Source organism: Cryptococcus depauperatus, chromosome 4 (assembly GCF_001720195.1).
Source record: "Cryptococcus depauperatus CBS 7841 chromosome 4, complete sequence".
NCBI classification, from domain to species: domain Eukaryota; kingdom Fungi; phylum Basidiomycota; class Tremellomycetes; order Tremellales; family Cryptococcaceae; genus Cryptococcus; species Cryptococcus depauperatus.
In genome coordinates this window covers 1761743-1781689 of record NC_089471.1, presented here as the reverse complement: position 1 = coordinate 1781689, position 19947 = coordinate 1761743, and the positions used below count along the sequence as shown (strand labels likewise).

Genomic DNA, 19947 nt, shown 5'->3' with positions numbered 1-19947 from the left:
GCAAATAGAATTATTGAAAGATTAATAGCAATAGTAAATAGGCACGCCGATACTTTTGGCACGCCTATCTTCCAACCACGGCGTGTCGTCACTATCAGGTTGTATTTTATCTTTTTTCTTTTTTGATTATAACTCTTTGGAAGAAAAATGTCTCGTCAAGCTCCTCTTGTCATTGATAATGGTACTGGCTACACCAAAATGGGGTTAGCCATATATGTCTATGGCTTGTTGGTCATGCTGACCCAGATCATAGCTTTGCGGGCAACTCAGAGCCCTCTTTTGTGTTTCCTACAGTTATCGCTACCCACCAATCTGCTGGCAGTGGATCAGCATCGTCGTCGGGGGGCTCTGGAGGCCGCGCGCCTCCTCCCATCGCCGGAAAGCCATCTCACCTTGCCAGCAAGAGGGGTATCGAGGACTTGGACTTTTTCATTGGCGACGAAGCAGTTGCCAACTCAAAGTACGTGAATGATGTTGTAGCACGAATTACGCTGATAAGAAACAGAACTTATTCTCTTCATTATCCTATTCGGCACGGTATGATTGAGAATTGGGACCACATGGAGCGATTATGGGAACAGTCCATTTTCAAGTATCTTCGTGCCGAACCAGAAGACCACTACGTCCTTTTGGTGCGTGCAAGTCATTCTGCCCGAATAACTTTAGCTGAATATTTAATGAAATCAGACTGAGCCTCCTCTCAATCCTCCTGAGAACCGTGAAAATACTGCCGAAATCATGTTTGAGTCTTTTAATGTCCAAGGATTGTGAGCACCAACAGAGTCCTCGATGTGTTATTGACAAATCGCAAGATACATTGCTGTCCAAGCGGTATTGGCGCTAGCTGCTTCTTGGACATCTTCAAAAGTCAATGAGCGGACGCTTACCGGTGTCGTTATTGACGCTGGTGACGGTGTCACTCACACTATACCTGTTGTGCGTGCCAATCTCTGGATAACTCGAGACTCGCGCTTATCTCGTTTCTAGGCTGAGGGCTATGTCATTGGCTCCTCCATCAAGCACATTCCCATTGCAGGTCGTGATATCACATACTTTGTACAGCAACTCTTACGTGATCGTGGAGAGAGTGCCAACATCCCCCCTGAAGATCAGCTTCGAGTTGCCGAAAAGATCAAAGAAGATTACACTTATGTGTGTCAAGATATTGTGAAGGAGTTCAAAAAGTACGATGCGGATCCTTACAAGTACTTTGCGCGGTTTGCAGGGGAACACAGCGTGACTGGCAGGGTTGGTCCTAATATTTTGCTTGACAGCAAATGCTAATTCATTGTAGAAATACGACATTGACATTGGCTATGAACGTTTCCTTGCCCCAGAAATCTTTTTCAACCCCGAAATATATTCTTCTGATTTTCTTACTCCCTTACCTGAAGTTGTCGACAATGTCATTCAGACATCCCCTATTGATGTCCGACGGGGACTATACAAGAACATTGTCCTTTCTGGTGGCTCCACAATGTACAAAGACTTCGGCAAGAGGCTACAAAGAGACGTCAAGGCTATTGTGGACGGCAGGATCGCGGGTAGCGAGGAAAAGTCTGGAAGTTTGATGAAGGTGAGCTGAGCCAAGGGTGTTTAGAGACTAATGTATGGGGTAGTCGAGCGGTGTCGAAGTCAACGTGATTTCCCACAAGAGACAGAGATATGCGGTATGGTACGGGGGTAGCTTGATGGCCTCAACCGTGAGTTGCGTCTTTGTCTCATGGTCATTTCTGATAGTCTTGCAACGGGTAGCCTGAATTCTTTAATGTCAGTCACAGCCGTGAGGATTACCAAGAATATGGTCCATCTCTCGTCCGACGATTTTCGGTGTTTGGAAGTGCGGCTTAATTGTAGATGATGTATTATAATACGCAAAGTCTTTTTTGTCGTCACGTTGTCTCTGGGTGGAGCCTCTGACCGCTTATGATGTGCGTGTTTGGTTTCGCGTGTATCTATGGTATTCTCGGAAGTCCTCGCCCAATACCACAACATATATTTAAACTAGGACAATTGCCTGTAATCAAAACAGCCTTACAGTGCCGCCTACACTGATCTAGTGTGCTGTTCATCCTCATGCCACATAACTTTCCTCTTGATATTGTGAAAAGTAATATTTCATCAAAGCCACTGATGACAGAATCATGCTGAGCTTGTTTTACACTTTTAACATAAATTAATCATCTAGAAATAAAGCCAGAACCTGGCACGCCATACCAACAAACACAATTAAACTGATGACATAGTGCATCTATTTATATGATAGTTCAGCGGTCATTGGTGGGATCGGACTTACCATGGTCTTTACCGGCGGGCGATGCCGATATAGTACGACACTGCTGTGGACAATGGGATTTTAAGGGTGAAGATAGAATCTCTGTCTCTGCAAGGTTTTCTCCGTAACCTTGTCACTTGAGAAGCGGATGATTAAAATACCCTATGCGAGAAGCGACCAGCACAACTTTCCGTAGAGGGTGCAGCTGGCCAGCCACTGCTGAGTTAAATTCTTAACTGCCAAAGCCCGTCGACAGCGGAAGCTCATGAAGCCAAGCCTAGCATGCATCGTTGGATACGTGACGGCCGATGGGAACATCCAGAACTGCAAATCTTTTCATGTAACGAAGTCTGAGCCAGAGGAGCGTACATGCATACAATGGCAGAAGCAAAGAATATAATGGTGTATGTCGAGAAGGGAACGTACTCTTTCGTCGTCATTTGCCAACAGTCACCCATCTATTTCCTCATCCTTGCATTACCCTCGCCCAGATGCACCCACACGCACCCCAAGGTATCCCGGAAACCACGGGATGGATAGGACGTTTCTTCTTCTGTGGCGGACCATTTTCGTCAGGTCTGTTGTTTTTTTCTAAATAATAATTCTGGAAGCAGGGTCTTATCACCCTGGCACATGAACCCGAAACACTTGTACGTTGATGTCTTGAGTAAATCTTCGGAGAAACCAAGTCTACAGCTGAGCAGCAGGGTTATAAATCTCCAACCATCCTTCATCGACACCCATCGCATCGCTCTTCCACTCGCTACGAGGTAAGTCGCAACTTTTACCCCTGTCACGATGGTGCTCTACACCTATTCCATGCGGCCGCTGCCTTGCTCTTCTTTTTTTTCTTCCTTCGACCTTGATGGATAAACAATCAAGGTCGGAATGACCATGGTGATGCCGACGGGATGTTGTCGGATGACCGATTGGCAGTCATAGATGGCATGCGCCAACTATGCATCTTGTCATGAACGTTTTTCCCGCCTATGGAATGTGTATGCCACGCCACGGTTTGCAGTACACTCAATGGCCCAGGGCGATGGGATTTACTCTCCCGCTGTCACAAGGAACCTTGTGGACGTATAGCTCTTCGGGTTTGTCATTGCTGGCTGTGTGTAGGCAATCCTAGAATAATAGGTTGTCCCTCTCGGTCAACCGCAAAGGTAACTTTCCGCTGCTGGGCCATATCACTTTATATACCTTCCGCCCTCTTTTCATCTGCTTCAGCGATTCTGCCAGCCGTACACCAATTGACACTCCTTTTGTGCAGGCGCGAATACACCTGTTAAATCTCAGCCGCTGTGAATCCGACTGCCACGTATATACACAGCGTGACTACACAAGCACGCCCGGTCGTATCTCGTAAAGGTGTCCTTCTCGGTGGGTTAATGGTGTGCCCTGTAAAATTGCTGCATAAGTATGCTGACTGTCTTGCAGATTTTTCGCTCTCTGTGAAGAAGAAGAAGAACAAAGAAAAGTTGTGAAATTGGTGAGTCGAGGTTTATATCGAGTTGGACGGTGCGAAAAGGTATGTCCGGACAGCCATGAGCAGCATTAAGAAATGCCTGATGCGCTCGGACACACACACGCGATTGAGTCGTGGAAATTTAGAATGCTTCGTCAACTGGTGAAGAGTTGGGGCCGCCAGTGACCGCGTTGGGTGGGATATATATATTTGGCTGGGCTGACTTTTTTTCTTTTCTTTCTTTTCTCTTTTTGCCGCTATAGTTGAGCAGCCAATTGTCAAGCCAAATTTGTCTAGGGTGGGCTACCGCCGGTTAATTGTGAGTGGGCAGTGAGTAGACAGGACTGACAAGAAGCAGACATGATGGACCAAGACCACGCGCCGCGCTCGCCTCTGCAACGCCCACACTCGTCGCGCCATGGGGGCACATCACAGGAAGGGTCAGACGGCCAGAGACCGCCCAACGGGCTGTACTCAAGTCCGACCGTGGGCGTGAATCCGCTGCCAGGATGGGCTGCAGAGGAGGATGATGAGTCGCAAATTTGGAGAGCACAGAGCGGATCATGGAAGAGTCAGGAGGAGCCAAAAAAGGTTAAGCCTGCCGGTGTCTGTATCGATATTCGGACACCCATGGTGTCTCCCGATTCGTGTAAGAGATTTGAAGGGTACAACGAAGGCGAGGGTCGGACGCTGCTCACGTCTACGCCTCTGGATAGAATACCTCAGCCCTCTACAGCAAGTATGACGAGGCATGTCGGAAAACGCTCTCGATCCCATTCGGTGCCTCCCATGGGACCTTACAAACGACATAAACTTGCTCACACCACTTCATTGTCATTGAGCAGTCACGCAGATTCGGGTCTGCCGCCGTCCACCTCTCAGTCGTCGATGAGCGGAAGCAGAGAGGGTGGTATCAAATTGATACATTGCGTCGTCGCTGGCCGTACACCATCAATCAATGTACATTCGTTGAAAGCGCTCGACGCCTCGGAAATCCTCAAAAACAGGCAACTTCGTCATGATTTGTTGTTTGATGCTCTTGCATTTCGGCCAGTCACTGTTTCGCATAGACATGGGGTGAAGGGAGGGAGGTATGCTGGCGTGATTGCAACAACATCTGTACCCACTGTCGATCCTAGTGCCTCGGATGTCGTGACTGATCTTTATTGGGAGAGTATAAATGGAGAAGTCAGCCATGGCTGTCGGTGTACCCGGTGGGCTCTGCCTGAGGGCAAGGAGCAGTTGGATGCCGAGACGCTTTCTGGTCTAAAGAGGGTTTACAAATGTCTCTGCGGTCGGTGGAAGCCTGAGCTGTCGGAAAAAGAGTGGTGGAAGAATACGTCCACCTGGCCTTCTCGATTGCCTGATCTCATCCAAAGTGAGCCTTTCCGGTCAAGTACAAGGCAGATCTGACATTGGCATAGCTCTGCGAGAAATTCTCTTGGCTCTTATGGGTTCCACCACTCCTTGCCCCAATCACTTTGCTCATTCATTCTCTCAAGAAGCCCTTGACGCTCATGAGTCTACATGTCCGACTGTTACTCACGTTCTCGTGCCTCAGCTCACTGCTGCTCTTGATCCTGAATTTTTGACGATGCAAGTGCGTCGAGGGACTTTTGACACTGGGTTGTTTCAGCAGCTGGGAGAAGCCATGAAGGTGCACTGTGCGCCAGTGAGAGATGCCATGATTGATGCCATGATACAAATGGCAAAAAGAGGGAAAATCACGGAAGCCTTGCGGATGTGTTTTGACTGTGCTGAAGTTATGAAATTAGTGAGTTTACGAGAGACGACTTGGCTGACTTTTGTCAGGACATTGCCAACCATCAAGTTCACTCCCTTCGTCCCTACTTATGGCAATACGCAGGCCTTCAAGAGTATAGCTCTTTTGAAGAAGGCCTCCGGATCAAGGGCAGAGATTTGAGCACATCGTCCACTCGTTTGTGGATTTATAACGCTTCTTTGCGCGTGCTCAAGACTTCTGAACCCCATGAGCGAAACCATATGATTGGTAAATGCATCTGTCGCGACACCACAGAACTGGCCACACGTTCTCTGGTTGAGGGATTCCTAGGCTTAGTTTTTACATATAAAATTCCCGATGGCTCGAACTGGCCCCCTATCACGAATAGACACAAAAGCCAAACAGACCCTACTCTTTATGAGGAAGACCTATGTGCACCCATGTTTACACCCGAAGTCTTTAGAATGGACGGAAAGAGGATAAGGGACTTTTAGTAAGTTTGTATACGTTGAATAATTCGCTAACTCAATCAAGCGCAATATGTGTTGATATGGCAATCTCGCACTCAATCATGCTCGCCATTCGTCATATCTACACCCAGTGCACGGGCAAAAGCCATTCCGACATACCCGAGGCAGCCATACAAGCTGCTCGTTGCGATATAGATTATATGCTGGACGAATTGTCAACTCTCTCTAATTCTACCCAATCCGACATCAGACGCGCTGAGCTATATGAAGATCTCTCTTACCGCCTTGCCTTCCGCATTCTCCATCCCAATGTCAATCAAGGCGATTTCAAGGTCCCACCCACTGAAGAGGGTCAAGTGGTTGTCAGAGCCGCTTGTATGTTTTACAACTTTTTGAATGAACACCTAAAGCGCGACTCGACTCGAATCCAAGCTCATATGGCCATTATCCGAAAAGTGTTATACAAAGTTTTGACCGATGTCTTCTTGAGCTACAGATTTAACTCAAAAAGTCCCTTTTACAACGCCAACGCAGACAAATGCAAGCGCAAGCATGTTACTACTGGTGATGGGGACGCTTCCTCTTCCGGTGGGGAATTTTGCTTTGAATCAAACAAGGCTGAGCGCGAGACGACTGCCCGTCACCAAGCATGCCTCCAAAAGTTTCAGGAAGAGGAGCTTGCCCTTATACTCAAGTTTGGCTTGGAGGGCGTCGTGGGACCAATTAAAGAGGTCACGGAACGGATGGTCAAGCTCTTGGCATTCAACCTATCAGTGTTTGCGCTGATGTACAAGAGCAAGGGTATGTTGGTCGGTTCTGGTGAACCTGAAGATATTCAGGCCAGGCCCGGAGAGAGAGTGTATCTGCCTCCAAACCTCAAAGCTCAAGTTTTGCAAATGTCTCAGCGAGCCGTTCCTCTTTCATCTGTGTTTTGAAAAAAGGGCGATGAGAAACGCATTTTTTTTTTGCTCTGACTTATGTTTCCGCAAAGTATATCACTCTTGTTTCATTTGACCTCACATTGTATCACGTAGTAGATAGCATTTATGTGTTGGAATTATCAGCACATACTCATTCTTTTCTTTGGGCTTTTTGTGATTTCCTCTGATAGCAGTAAACTTTTGACCTTGCTTGATTTTTTCTCGACGTAGGATATCTTGAGCTTTTCTTGTATCAATGACATGACCTGATTATGATTTAATGAAAAATTATATATATGTCAAGAATGTGGGCAGGGCAAGAAAAAAAAAAAAAGTTCCACATCATGAAAAGACGCGTTCATTTTGTATCAACAGTTTGCTTTTCACTTTAACTCTTTAAATTTGAATTATCTCAAAAGTTATCAAATCAGGCTATAAAGTCTTTTATGCCTTTGAAAAAGGAAGAGCAGCCATAAGGATGAAGATCTGTCAAGTATTTGTCGCAGTTCAATTACTCTCTGTCGTTTCGGTGAGTGGTGGCTTGATCGATGGATGGAGAGAGTCAGCATGAAGTAGTCAAGTGACGCGCGGCTTTATGAGTGGCTGATTCTGGTAGGCTCTGCATTTCTACTTTGAATCCAACGAAAAACGTTGCTTTTTGGAAGAGTTACCAAGTGAGACTATTGTCGAGGGTAGGTCTTGTCGCTCCAAGCGGACTGCAATTCTGTATGCCAACTCCATGATAGGTCACTACAAGGCGCTCACATGGAATGAAAACCGAAAGACTTGGGATATAAACGAGGATATGGGAATTCACGTCACAGTCGAGGTGAGCAATGCCGGTATCAATGCTGGAAATAAAAGCACGCTTCTGACATGATTTCCAGGAAGTGGCCTCTTCGCATGAGGTCGTCAACACGCGAGGACCTGCCGATGGGCGGTTCACGTTCACTTCCCATGACCCTGGTATGTTTCTTCATAGTATCGCTCAGTCTGCTAAGAACGAATACATTGTAGGAGATCACAATATCTGCTTGACCTCAAACGTTACTGGTGGCTGGCTTTCCAATGAGCACATCAAAATGTACCTTGACCTCAACGTTGGCTCCGCTAAGCCCGACGCTTTGTATGTGTCATCGCCATCCGTTATCCTACATGTTTGCTGACTGGTAAGCAGGGCTGACAAAACACATGTAACAACTCTTTCTTCTAGAATTCGTGATCTCAACATCAAAGTCGCCGACATCCAACGTGAACAACGGTACATGCGCGAAATTGAAGCTACTTTTAGGGATGCTAGCGAAAGCACTAACAAGAGAGCCATTTGGTGGAGTCTACTGCAGATATCAGTCTTGATAAGTGCTGCAGTGTGGCAAATGAAACATCTCAAGGTTGGTGTATAATGACTTGCAATGGCCTCACTTGGCTTACGACTTGTTTAGGTTTACTTTGAAGACAAAAAACTCAGATAAGTTTATAGCTATATCCTATGATGCATGAGTTCACAAAGCCGAGCTGTATCATCTAGACTTTCTAAGCCCCAATCTGTAGTGCTTCTTCTTCTCTACCTTCTTCCCAAGCTTTAACTACAAGACTACCTCCTCGCTGAACAATAACTTCCAGAATGACTTGGCCTTCTTTCTTAACATCAATCTCTACGCCACAGAGAGCTTTGATCTTGACGCTGATGGGAGTCTTGACCTCCTCGGGTTCCGTAGGCTCGAAATCTTCATCATTTTCTTCACCTTCATCAGGTTCCATGGGTTCGGGCGCAATGAAATCAACCTTCACTTCTTCTTTGCCCTCCCAAAGCTCAAATGCAACTTTGCCGGCAGGAGCAGGGATGGCGACGCGTCTTCTAGCGGGAAGAGGAGCGCCAAAGGGAACGATAGTCGCAGCGAAATTGTTATCTTTTTGACCAGGAAGGATGATACCAATAGGGGCAGAAATGACATCTGTCTTTTCGCAAGCAACAGCAAGAACGTCATCGAGTTTTAGTTCATCTCCAAGAGTGGAAAGGTGCAGGGCCTGCAGAGCACATCCAATAGCAATGACCTCAGCTGGGTCAATAGTGGTGGTAATAGGGGTCGTGGAGGGGAAAAGATATGACAGACTGTTTTGTAAACCGGTGAACAAAGTGGAAGCACCAGCAAGGAGAACCTCGTCGATTTGGCATAGATCAAGGCCGGCAGACTGGACAATTGAAGTGAGCTTGGAGCCAACTTGGCGGTAGACGGCACTGGCAAGACCATCAAATCGCATCCGATTAATGGCGGAGGAAAGATCAAGACCGTCTTTAAGAGACTCAACAGCGCAGGTCGCAGCTCCGCTGGAAGCACTGAGAGAACGTTTCGTATGTTCAACCGCAAGACGGAGCTTAGCCTCGGCGCGCTTGTCGGCCGCGGAGGCAGACTCACCACAAGGAAGCTCAAGAGCCACCTTAGTCTTTTTGGTGAATTCTTTGGCAAAGTGCTTGAGAAGCTACAAAAGTCTTTCAGTCAATGATTATGCAAACCGACATATTCCTACACACCAAGTTGTCGAATTCTCTGCCACCAAGCTTATCGTCCCTTCCCTTGGCCAAAACGACGTACTCTCCATCAGCGACCTGGATGACACTGACGCCTAGGCTGGTTTCTCCCATATCAAGCACAACAACCCTCTTGTCCCTGGCCTCATGTTCACCAGCCTTTCCCTCTTCAGGGTTGCCCAACAGACCTCTGGTTTTCCTTTCCTCACTCAAACCGACTCTGTAGCCAACGAGGACAGCAGCTGCCTCATCAAGGACTTGAAGGACGTGTATACCTGCGGCCTCGGCAGCTTCTCTCAGCGCATCTTTCTGAGCAGACGAAAACCACGTTGGAGAAGAGATGACTGCAGCAGAAGGCTTGACACCGAGGAAATCGGTAGCAGAGGTAAAGAGAGTGGACAGGAAGAGAGTGGTCACCTCGGGAACAGATATAGTCTTTTGAGACGGAATAGGTTCGGCAACAACCGGTGTAGCTGCTCCAGAAGTGGCGGCAGATCTAGGAGCAGATCTAGAAGTAGATTTAGGAGGAGGTGGAACAAGGACGTCAACGGTATAAGAAGGAGTGGTTGATGATGGAATGAGCGGGGCGGTCAGGATAGCGGTGTGGTCAACCTCATCGTAAGTGTGACCGATAAGGTTTCTAAAACCCATAATGGTGTTTTGGCCATTTTTGACAAGATGCGGCAAAGCCCCGTTTCCAATATACTGAATGGGCATTATACGACATTAGCGATTCTACTCTTCTGAAAAAAAGCATCTTGAAACGCACGACTTGCTCTCCAGCATAAGAGATGGCGCAAGCTATTTGTCTCTCACCTTCCTCGTTAGCAATACATGTTGGGTGACCTTCCTGCGTGAATGTCAGTTGTGCCAACGGCCGTTGTTACTGCTGTAGCTTGCCTTGTCAATGACAGCGATGGAAGCGTAAGACTGGCCAAAGTTGATGCCGAGAACAGACCTAGAGAGCTCCAGTGAGACCATATATCCTTATTATCTAAATAATACTTACATTTTTTGTATAAAGTTTTACTTATTTTTATCTCAAAATTGATATTGTGATATTGAACAACTTTTAAATATCTGCGCCACAAAAATTTAATCCCGTTCATATCATAGATCTTGGGGGGCTTCAATAACACAAAGAATTCGTTACATTCTTATCAGATAACTAATAATATTATTAAATAGTCCATTGTATCCCAGAAACAAACTCATCTACCCCGAATGGTGACTTGAGGCGTGGCAGGTTGATCTTCTTCCTCATCGTCAAATTGACCTGCTGCGATAGTATCAATAGTCAACTTTTTCGCTTCTAGTTTGTTAAACGCTTCGTTTCCATCCTCTTCTTCATCGTATCCAGGATCGCCGCTAGAAATGGCATGAAGACTGTTCAATGAAGTGTTGAGAGATTTCTCAAGTTTCTTCTCGCCTTGCTTTTTTACACGAAGAGAAATGGCATTCTTTAAGGCGTCAATATAAGTTTCGTATTTGTAAATTTCGGTATGGATGTAGTGCGACTTGATTCGCCAGTTATCTTTGGCTTTCGAGTAGTTTTTGGAACCATGAGTGTACTAATTTCAATCAGCTTCCATATGTTCTTCCGGTATGAATGGGATGTTGACCTACCAATCTCATCATAGGTTCCTCAAAGGCTTTGTGCCGCTCCAACTCCTTTTCCTGAGACTTGACATATGATATCAGAGACTCCAGTTGAGCTTCTTCCTCCAGAGAGCTTGGTATCATGGTAGGTTGAGGAGGATTCCAATCATTAATGAAAATCTTGTCATACTGTCCCGACATCATTCCTGCAAAGGCGCGACGACCATATGTCCCACCAAACCTAGCTATTCTACTACTATGGCTCATCACACTCAATCGATCATCTTGATCGTCGCTGGAGTGATGACCGGCTTTATTCCAGCCATATTCCATATTGCTCACACCCCCTGGTAAGGGCTGGCGGCTTTTTCTTGCAGCCCAATAATTGCAAGTAGCTACCCATTCGGCAACAAGGTCTTCGGTACCAGCTTGGAAAACACAGACTTCGCCCGATGGTTGAGTCAGGCTGAAGCAGTAGGGGCGTGAAGAACCGTAGCCAGGTTTGGGAATTGTGGCAGCAACCGTGTGGAGGAGGGAAACGGTGCCATTGGCATTTGCATTTTCCTAATATCCATCAGCAATTGGTATCTTTTTATGCGTATTATTTGAGCTTACAAGCCAGTTGCCTCCGCCAACAGCAGCTCCACCCATGAACCCATCATTCTTGCCATCGCCAAAGGTGAACATGTAGAGATCGCCTTTGCTGACCACTACGAAGAACTGCTTCCAATCGCCTTTCTTCACCCTCTTTGCAACACTTTCACTCTGATTCTTTCTTTGTAGAATCCCTTCCTTTGCCCATGGCGCTCCAAGAAGAGCGAGCTCATCGTCATCCATATCTTCAATCGTACCGACACTTGTGCGAGACCGGATAGAGCCGACTTCATCTTCGTTTTCCTTTATAACGGTATGGGACAAGTTGGACGCAAATCCAAGAGGAGCAAAAGAGCTGGAACTTGCCTCTTTTATGGAAGTGACATAATTAGGAGCCGGACTAAGTCTTCCTTCAGAGACTGACCAATTGCCCGTTCCGTATGGATTGTTGAGCAGCCCTTGCATGCCTCTTATACTTCCTCGTTTGAGAGCACTGACCCGATCTGATGGACTTCTCACTCGACCAGAACGTGCATCATGGCCAATGGAGGAGACGGATATCATCGATTGGCGATTGTTGTTGTGTCGTGCGAAATTTCTGTCGTTGGTCCCAAGTCCAGGGATAGGAAGAAGAATTCTATCAGACTTGACGGCAGAATATATATCTTTGAGTGCTGCCTCGGCCTCTACTTCCCAGTTTTTGATAGAAGGAGTATTGCCAGTCGTAGAACTACTCCTGTGTCTTTCTACAGTAGTGTTTGTCGACATTGAAAGCACACTATCTGTTCGATGGTGTGGCTGTGGAGAAGAAACCACGGGAGCCGAAGCGCTTCTTGGTGTGGCACCAGGAGCTATCTGAGTAGGCGTCTTGGCTCGCATACTTATGTATGTCGTAGACATAGACGAGGTGGACCCAAAACTCGGTTTTGCGCTACTTGAATCGTCTCTAATTAAATCTGGCGTCGAAGCTCCATCCCTTGTCAATTCATTTGGCGTCATTGACTCGTGTATGGCCCTCATCGCATTCTTGACAAAGTCAGTTCGAGACATGTGCTTGGGTAAATCAGCAATGTGCAGATCGGTATTCAGCATAAGCATCGCAGCAGCGACAGTATGCACCACACCTGAAGAACGGAAGACTGTATTTGGATTGCACTCGTAATAACGAGCAGAAAAAGCTTCAATGATACGGTCAATCTCTTGCGATTCAGCTTTGAGGAAAAGTTTTTGACAAAGATCTCTATTACTATATTAAACATATTGCCCTAATACATTCATTCATACGCACCTGAACGCTTCGACAAGGTTTTGGCCTTTCATATCAAAGTATTGCATATAATACCGCAATGCGATCTTGCTAATATTATGTCTGATCCGTGGTAATGGATGTGAGCGTCCTAACGAGTCACGCTTTTAAAACCGAACACTCACGGTCTACCTAAAAATTCTGCAATTTTGTCTCCCACTGTACTACCTTGTCCCTCCAAAAACTCACAAGCCATTCTTCTTCCTTTTTCCTCCTCATCTTCAGCACTTTCTAAGCCTTTCTGCGGTGTATCAGGAGGAGAAGCTATCATCTCCATCTCGTCTTGCTCTTGGTTGTGGGAGTGGAAACCAATCGTTTCTGAATAAGACATTTGCGCAGGTGATTGATGACCCCTTGCAGAAGATGTTGTGTATCTATTCAGCTCGGCAGGTGGAGCGGAGCTTGTCTCTGATCGGGAGGGAACGAGCTTGACCGATGATGAAAGTGAGGATGAGACGTTTTCGCCTGAACGCCTCTTTTCATGAAATATTGGAGAGATTTGAGGTGCAGGTGAACTTGGAGCCCCAAGTGCAGGACTTTTACCTGAGTGCTTGCTCATAGAGGATCTGCTTGATTTTCGCGACACATTTGACCTAATATTAGGCTCCAAGTGAGATGTCATTTGAGAGGAAGATCGTCTTTTGAGCGTATTGGTATCATGTTTCGAGGATGTAATCGAAGAGGGTAAGGAGGATGATCTTTGGGATGGCGAAACGAGCACCAAGTGAGATCCCGTCTCCTGGTCAGATGGTGATTGACCCAGGCCTATTGAGCCTCTTCCTTCATCTTTTCCTTCTAACTTGTTTCTACTTTTACAGTTTTGAGGCGGTATACCTAGTTCCCTTGCAGGCTCGGATTGTCCAATGTCCGCCAATATATCAGCCATATCGTCTGAGAATGCTGATATCGCTCGTGTAGAGGGCGAAGTGGCCGTTGTATGTCTCATAGTAGAGGGCTCTGTGTCAGGCCCAGTTGATGTTCGTTGTCGAATATTCATCGAGCCCCTTTTTTTGCTGGACGGAGTTTCATCTGGATCGGCATCTTTGACAGCTGGTAGAGGTTTATCCGTACTAAGTTGACTTGTTTCAGATACTCTTCGGTCAGGAACTGCCACAGCAAATGTATCCCTATCTCGTCCAGAGGTTAGTTTAGAATGAGAATAGCTTGGTTGGTTGACGCTTCCAAATACATCGACAGACGATACAGATGATTGTTTGATTGCATTAGCCTTATAATTGGTATAGGCCGATGGAACAGGAGGTACTGGTGGCTGAGTTTCTTCATGAATATCAAAACGAGAAGTGGATGCCGAAGCCGATGGGCTAGGGGATCGCTGCTGAAAGAGATAAGTCATCAACATGTACAGTCATGTATCGACATACGCTTTGATTACTTGACCCGAACATTTTACCAAGCATTCCTTTGGCCTTGTTTCTCATACTCTAAGTTCTTATGAGCCATTATTCACCAACACAGCGGATTTTTGGCCTACCTTGAAGCCCTCATCTGCAGTATTCAATCTGTTGCGGTTCATTCCAATCGCTCCCCCTTCGACGATAGTAGCCATTTGATTACCTCTGAGCATAGATTCATACTGTTCCATATTATCATTTCTGTTCATCTTTGGATCTAGCCCGAACCGGTCTTGTTGGATGTTTGAATTTAGAGACGCTTGGGAAGTTCTAACCAACGTGCGAGAACTAGTAGAGGAAGCGAGGTGAGTAGACATGGGTCCGGCGGATGGTAAAGGCTCGGGTTTAGTTTTGGGATCTTTTAATCGGTGGACAATGGACGCAAGATCAGGATGCGAGGTGGTTCCAGCCGAGCGAAAGATAGACCGACGTTTAGGAGGCTCCTTCTCCTTGGATTTAATGTCCAATTCAGCTGCTGTACGGTAAGCATCATAACCATGGTATGCAAGATTCATAGACGCACCCTCGATACCCATACTCTGGCTAGCTCCTCGCGTCGCTCGCACCGAGGTGCCTTCTGGCCCTGCCGACATTGTGCTGGCCACAGTCATCTGGGAGCCGTTCCTCATATGGTTCATTGAGTTCATAATGGGCGCAGAAGATACGACACTTGGAATAGGTAAGCCCTTTATTGCGGTGCTCATTTGCCCAACTCCCAATCCTGTTCGACCATCTTCCTTGTTTTCCATCTTGTCGGCGAACGATCTGCCTCGATCTAGGTTACTCTCTCCCGCATTCAATAGCGTCTCTGCACCCTTTTCGCCCAGATAAGTACGCCCAGATGAGGAAGAATCAAGCCTAGGTGTCAAGCCTGCTTCGCCATTCGGCTCTTCGCCTATTGTTTTAGGACCAGCACTGAGAAAGAGTGTTTCTTGTGGATTTCTCAAAACCGCTTCAAAGTCAGCTTTTGACCGTTTCAAACTATGACTTGAAGAAGTCGATGGGCGCGGAGCAGGCGAGATTGATCTGGATGGGATGGGAGAAAGCGACCTGAGGCCCATTATGACAGTTGTCAGCTTTTACAGCTGAATTTGGATTAAAGTGAAATGATAAGAGAAAAGAGAAAAGAATGAAATACAAACAGAACGGATGAATGAAAAGTGGAGGGCACAATGTATCTCGAATTGATTTCTATATATTTATCCTTTACTTTCAATTCACTTTCTTTCTACATTTTACATTCACCTTTTTTCAACCAGAATACATAATAGAGTACTGAATGAACTTTAGAATGGTAAGCATGTGCGAGCAAGCGTTTCCCATCGCTCTATTTGCTAATTCGTTGTAGCCTCTAGGAAAAGAACACCAAGCAGTGACCCAATTCAAGGCGATCACTGGTTTATCGTATGTCTTTGCGAGATCTACATAGAACGGACATTGCTTCTTCTTGCGCTGGAAAGTGGAAGCTGACGTTCGGCTCGCCATAGTTCTTCAGACGCCAGCAAGTATATCAAAAAGTACAGATCTCTCGAAGCTGTATGTCAACCTCTCACAACTCGGCCACTATTTAACAAGAGTAACAGGCTCTTGATGCCTTTTACAATGAACCCTCCAAAGTGGACCCATCGCAAGAGAGGAGACTGGGCGAGATATGGGAGAGATACAAGGGTCTGTCACCTTATCCTTAGTCTAGGCAAGGCCACTGATCTGTGGAATATCTGTAGACCCTTCAGACTCCAAGCTGATCAAGATTGACGGTACCATGGAACTCTGTGAAGCGCTCGAGATTGATCCCTCATCTGTGAGTTTGTCGTCTTGCATTGCCATAACTAATATATGGAGTGTTGATGAACGAGACAGGATCCTGTACTTTTCTGTCTTGCAGCTGATCTGGGATCAAAAGCTACTGGCGAATGGGCAAAAGAACCGTTTGTGACTGGAATTGCATCCTACCCAGGAAAGTGAGTCTTTACTTCATCAGACGACACACCTTGGCCGCGTAAAAAAGGGAATTGATGAGTGAAACTGGCCAGTATCGACTCGCTCCCAAAGCTGAAAAAGTATCTCCCTCTGTTGAGAAACAAGCTCTATACAGACCCGGTTTATTTCAAAAAAGTATACACTCATAGCTTTACACTCGCAAAAGGAGGAGATACCCTTGTTCGATCACTTGCGCTGGATACTGGTAAGCCAAGTTTCTCTTTTTCTGTCCCAGTCATATCTCATTAGACTTTGTAGCTATCGAACTGTGGACGCTCTTCTTCCCTCCTGCCATCCAGTCTCGCCCATCTGCTCTTTCCCATTTTCCTGATGACTCTACACAATTTGGGTTGCAGGAATTCGATTATTGGATAGAATTTGTCAAGATCAAAAACAGAGCTATTTCTCGAGATACTTGGATTCTGCTGGTTGACTTTGCTCGAACTATTGACAAGGATTTAACCACTTATGATGATGAAGGAGCGTGGCCATCCATGATTGACGACTTTGTAGAATATGTAAGAGAAATTAAAACGTCCAAGAGTTGAGTAAGTTTATAATGTATTAGAGAGATGTATTGGGTACCATGCTGCCATTGAGAAATGACCATTATTAATGTTACATCACTACTGCTCCAAAGCATTCATTATTGGCTATTAAGATTTCGCCCAAAATACAAAACAGCGCAAGATTCCGACATTACTCGACACAGACACGACATGGCATGATCGCGCAGACACGGCATAAAGCAGACAATGAATCGGCATGGATTCAGCATTTGACAATCCTCTTTGCAGCTTCTCCCAAAGCATCAAGTGCATCAAACGCATCTCTCGCGCCCTCCGGTATCCCTTCTTCACTTCCAAAATTCATGCCCGCTCCATATTCACTCTCTTCCTCCACACCTCTCGGTACCAATGGCGAGAGCTTTTCTATCCCTTGCTGCTCTTCATGCCGTTCCAAAACAGAAGGCGAATCCGCAACAGCGAGACGCGGAAGAACGAGCCCCTTGCAGGCGACGCGTACTGTAGCTTCACCCAACTCCCACGAACGCAAACTGTCTCGGGTCCGATCTGATAGTGTGCTGAGCGCCAGACTGGACCGCTCATCTCGCTCTGGCATATGCGAATCTCGGGAAAAATGTGAGGAAACTGCGGATTTCGGTTGGGGTTGGAGATGACTCGGTAAAGGTAAAGGAGAGTATGAAGGTGGAGGAGAGAGAGGTATAGGCTTTGAAGAGGTTACGATTGTGCTAGGTCGGGATGGTTTTTTCGCTTTCATTTCTGGCGAATTGAGCAGGTTATCTCCTCCATTGCTGGCGCTCGTTGGGGTCATTACCGGCGACCGCCACGTATTTCCACTTAGATTTAACGGACTAACACCTATATGAGGAAGGAATGGCTTTTGCGTAATTGACAACCTTGGTCGTCCGCCTTTTTCAGCAGAGGCAGATATCCGTGGCGACCAAGAATCTATCCTTGCGCTGTTGGGGTGCAACGTTGAGGTCTTTTTCTGTCCATTGTGGTCAGTATCGTGACGACGATGGCGTTGATCAGAATCCTCATCCGAAGAGTCCACATCGACATCATATCCCGAGTCGGTATATTCAACCTTATCTTCTACATGATATGCTTGCGATGCACTGTGCTGGGCTGCGGGCAATGACGGAATAACAGCATCCACGTCCACCGAAGACTTTGCCCGAGACGAGTGGTGCACGCCAGACGATTCTGACAATCTCCGTGAAGCGGTTGCCTTGGGTACCGGATCAAGTTTGTAGATTCTCCCACTGGGACCATGACGCTGATTTGAACCTGTTCTGGATAAATGAGCTTTCTCTCTGGAACTTGCAGGTGAGATTGTCGACTTTTGGAAGCCCCAAACAGTCGATGATGCCAGAGGTACATCGTCCGTCTTTTGGTCAGAAAGTGGAATAGTGGATTTTGGTGGGGTACGAAAACTTGGTACGATCCGCTCTGGAGAAGTCGGAGTAGGCAAAGAATTTTGGGGGTGAATGTACGCTTTAGATGAACGTGAGTTTGATGCTCGGGGAGTGATGGGGCTGGAACCAAAAGCAACATTTTCAAAAACACTTTCCAACCTATTTTGCTCTTTTGCCGGCTTCCATGCTACCCCCAAGATAGACTTTGTCCAATCTTCGCCTTCCTCATCACCGGTATCAAACTTCAACTCTTTGAAACCTCTGATTTGATCTGAGAATCTCTTGTTTTTTGTTGGAAAAAGCATTGATTCAGAGCGAGAACGAGTGTGTGGTGACTGGCTGGGAGTTGAAAAAGAGCAAGAGGCATCCGTTTCGATATCATCTAATTCTGTAGCGGATGCCGGATACACATCCTGTCCTTTCATCCTAGACCGCGAATGGCTTGTTCTAACTTGAGACTCTACAGATTCGGATTGATCTTTTCGTGAAGCCGATGGGGTGGATGGATCGGTATACTCTGTTTCGAATGAAAACTTTTGAAGTAATTTTCCAGAGCCTGCTGTCGTACCAGGTGTATCGAAACGAGCATCTACAAAACCCCTGATACCCTCGGGAGGTGCGACAAAAGACGCTTTCGACAAGCCAGGCCCTCTCATTGATTCATATTGCTTTTGGCGCGCAGCGGTGATCAACAGCAGATCCGCCTCGGACAATCCCTGGGATTTAAGAGCCTCCATCCACTCGGTGGGAAGGCCGGACAAGTCTGGAGAGACGTGCAAGTCATGCTGCATCGACCATCAGCCACCTCTTTCCATACCAACCGACTTACATTGACATTGAACGGTTTCCCAATCCCCTCGTCACCCTCATCACTTGCCTCCAATCTCTTCCAGCCGACCGGGGCGTCGTGTTCCGCCTCTGAGTATTTGCCCTTCTTCCTCGTACCTTTACCCTGCTTCCTGATCTGGGTTGTACCATCCGCGGCACTTCGTCGCATGACGCTGCCGACTCTGCTGAGACCTTTGCCTATACCCATCAACAGCTGTCCGGAAGCCCGCTTCTTGCCCAACGACCCATGGCTCGTCCCGCTTGCCAATGAGTCGGATGTTGAGCCTTGCCTTTCCGACTGGATCGTAGGTGTCGGCGGTTGCATGAAATTGACTCTGCGTCTGGATGACGGAGTGTCTGGTCCATCAGACGATGCGATGGAGCTCGTGATCGACATGTCAAGTGCACCTATACTAGCCACAGTTGGAGAATTGTCGATAGTTGGGGTCTCGCCGCTGCGATTACGAAAGGTGCTGAGAGAGTCGTTTGACGTAAATGTAAAATGGTTGGTTGGGAAACGGATAGGAGGGGTTTCCTTTGGTGTGGATGACGAAGATGTGTGAAGCGAAGGGGTGGAACACTTGGGATCTTCGTTCGACCATGGCTGTCTCGGCGATTGTCTATGAAAAAGGCAGTCAGTCATGTGTGTACAGACTCCTTCGCCAAACATGAGGCAATGAGGCAGCCTTATTCCTGTTTCATCGCCCAGCCGACAGCCAATGTGTACACATCCGCTACGTGACACTGTGTCTATGAGGACATGACTTACCGCTCATTCACTGTCGCATGCAGAGTCAAACCAGTCAAGTCCAACTGCAACGCGTCCAATTCGATGGGAAGTGCTGGGAGCTGTTTTTCGTGTGCCTTTATAGTGACCAT

The 19947-nt window shown here is 46.8% G+C and overlaps 8 protein-coding genes across 8 annotated transcripts; 5 read left to right on the top strand and 3 right to left on the bottom strand.

Annotated features, from left to right (window-relative positions):
* Nucleotides 1-147: 147 nt before the first annotated feature.
* Nucleotides 148-1851, top strand: L203_104004 (uncharacterized protein; the record flags this gene model as incomplete). The annotated part of the gene is made up of 9 exons (XM_066213394.1): nucleotides 148-203; nucleotides 254-460; nucleotides 506-632; nucleotides 688-767; nucleotides 813-936; nucleotides 988-1248; nucleotides 1295-1576; nucleotides 1620-1703; nucleotides 1756-1851. 9 exons carry the CDS (start codon nucleotides 148-150, stop codon nucleotides 1849-1851), a joined length of 1317 nt encoding a protein of 438 aa, XP_066069491.1.
* A 2252-nt stretch (nucleotides 1852-4103) lies between these two features.
* On the top strand, nucleotides 4104-5981 carry L203_104003 (uncharacterized protein; the record flags this gene model as incomplete). The annotated part of the gene is made up of 3 exons (XM_066213393.1): nucleotides 4104-5121; nucleotides 5168-5400; nucleotides 5556-5981. 3 exons carry the CDS (start codon nucleotides 4104-4106, stop codon nucleotides 5979-5981), a joined length of 1677 nt encoding a protein of 558 aa, XP_066069490.1.
* Nucleotides 5982-6058: 77 nt separating this feature from the next.
* On the top strand, nucleotides 6059-6892 carry L203_104002 (uncharacterized protein; the record flags this gene model as incomplete). The annotated part of the gene is made up of 1 exon (XM_066213392.1): nucleotides 6059-6892. The coding sequence occupies one exon, from the start codon at nucleotides 6059-6061 to the stop codon at nucleotides 6890-6892; it is 834 nt and encodes a 277-aa protein (XP_066069489.1).
* Nucleotides 6893-7355: 463 nt separating this feature from the next.
* Nucleotides 7356-8349, top strand: L203_104001 (uncharacterized protein; the record flags this gene model as incomplete). Its single annotated transcript, XM_066213391.1, has 7 exons — nucleotides 7356-7406; nucleotides 7494-7569; nucleotides 7624-7706; nucleotides 7765-7843; nucleotides 7895-8003; nucleotides 8055-8268; nucleotides 8320-8349. The coding sequence occupies 7 exons, from the start codon at nucleotides 7356-7358 to the stop codon at nucleotides 8347-8349; spliced, it is 642 nt and encodes a 213-aa protein (XP_066069488.1).
* A 61-nt stretch (nucleotides 8350-8410) lies between these two features.
* On the bottom strand, nucleotides 8411-10388 carry L203_104000 (uncharacterized protein; the record flags this gene model as incomplete). Its single annotated transcript, XM_066213390.1, has 4 exons — nucleotides 8411-9358; nucleotides 9411-10112; nucleotides 10177-10257; nucleotides 10308-10388. 4 exons carry the CDS (start codon nucleotides 10386-10388, stop codon nucleotides 8411-8413), a joined length of 1812 nt encoding a protein of 603 aa, XP_066069487.1.
* A 230-nt stretch (nucleotides 10389-10618) lies between these two features.
* L203_103999 (uncharacterized protein) lies at nucleotides 10619-15379 on the bottom strand (the record flags this gene model as incomplete). Its single annotated transcript, XM_066213389.1, has 8 exons — nucleotides 10619-10978; nucleotides 11034-11570; nucleotides 11622-12840; nucleotides 12889-12969; nucleotides 13032-14242; nucleotides 14289-14348; nucleotides 14399-14790; nucleotides 14842-15379. 8 exons carry the CDS (start codon nucleotides 15377-15379, stop codon nucleotides 10619-10621), a joined length of 4398 nt encoding a protein of 1465 aa, XP_066069486.1.
* Nucleotides 15380-15609: 230 nt separating this feature from the next.
* Nucleotides 15610-16846, top strand: L203_103998 (defective in Cullin neddylation protein 1; the record flags this gene model as incomplete). Its single annotated transcript, XM_066213388.1, has 8 exons — nucleotides 15610-15612; nucleotides 15667-15722; nucleotides 15806-15854; nucleotides 15902-15986; nucleotides 16043-16119; nucleotides 16179-16279; nucleotides 16352-16503; nucleotides 16557-16846. The coding sequence occupies 8 exons, from the start codon at nucleotides 15610-15612 to the stop codon at nucleotides 16844-16846; spliced, it is 813 nt and encodes a 270-aa protein (XP_066069485.1).
* Nucleotides 16847-17069: 223 nt separating this feature from the next.
* Nucleotides 17070-19947, bottom strand: L203_103997 (uncharacterized protein; the record flags this gene model as incomplete). The annotated part of the gene is made up of 3 exons (XM_066213387.1): nucleotides 17070-19025; nucleotides 19070-19688; nucleotides 19838-19947. 3 exons carry the CDS (start codon nucleotides 19945-19947, stop codon nucleotides 17070-17072), a joined length of 2685 nt encoding a protein of 894 aa, XP_066069484.1.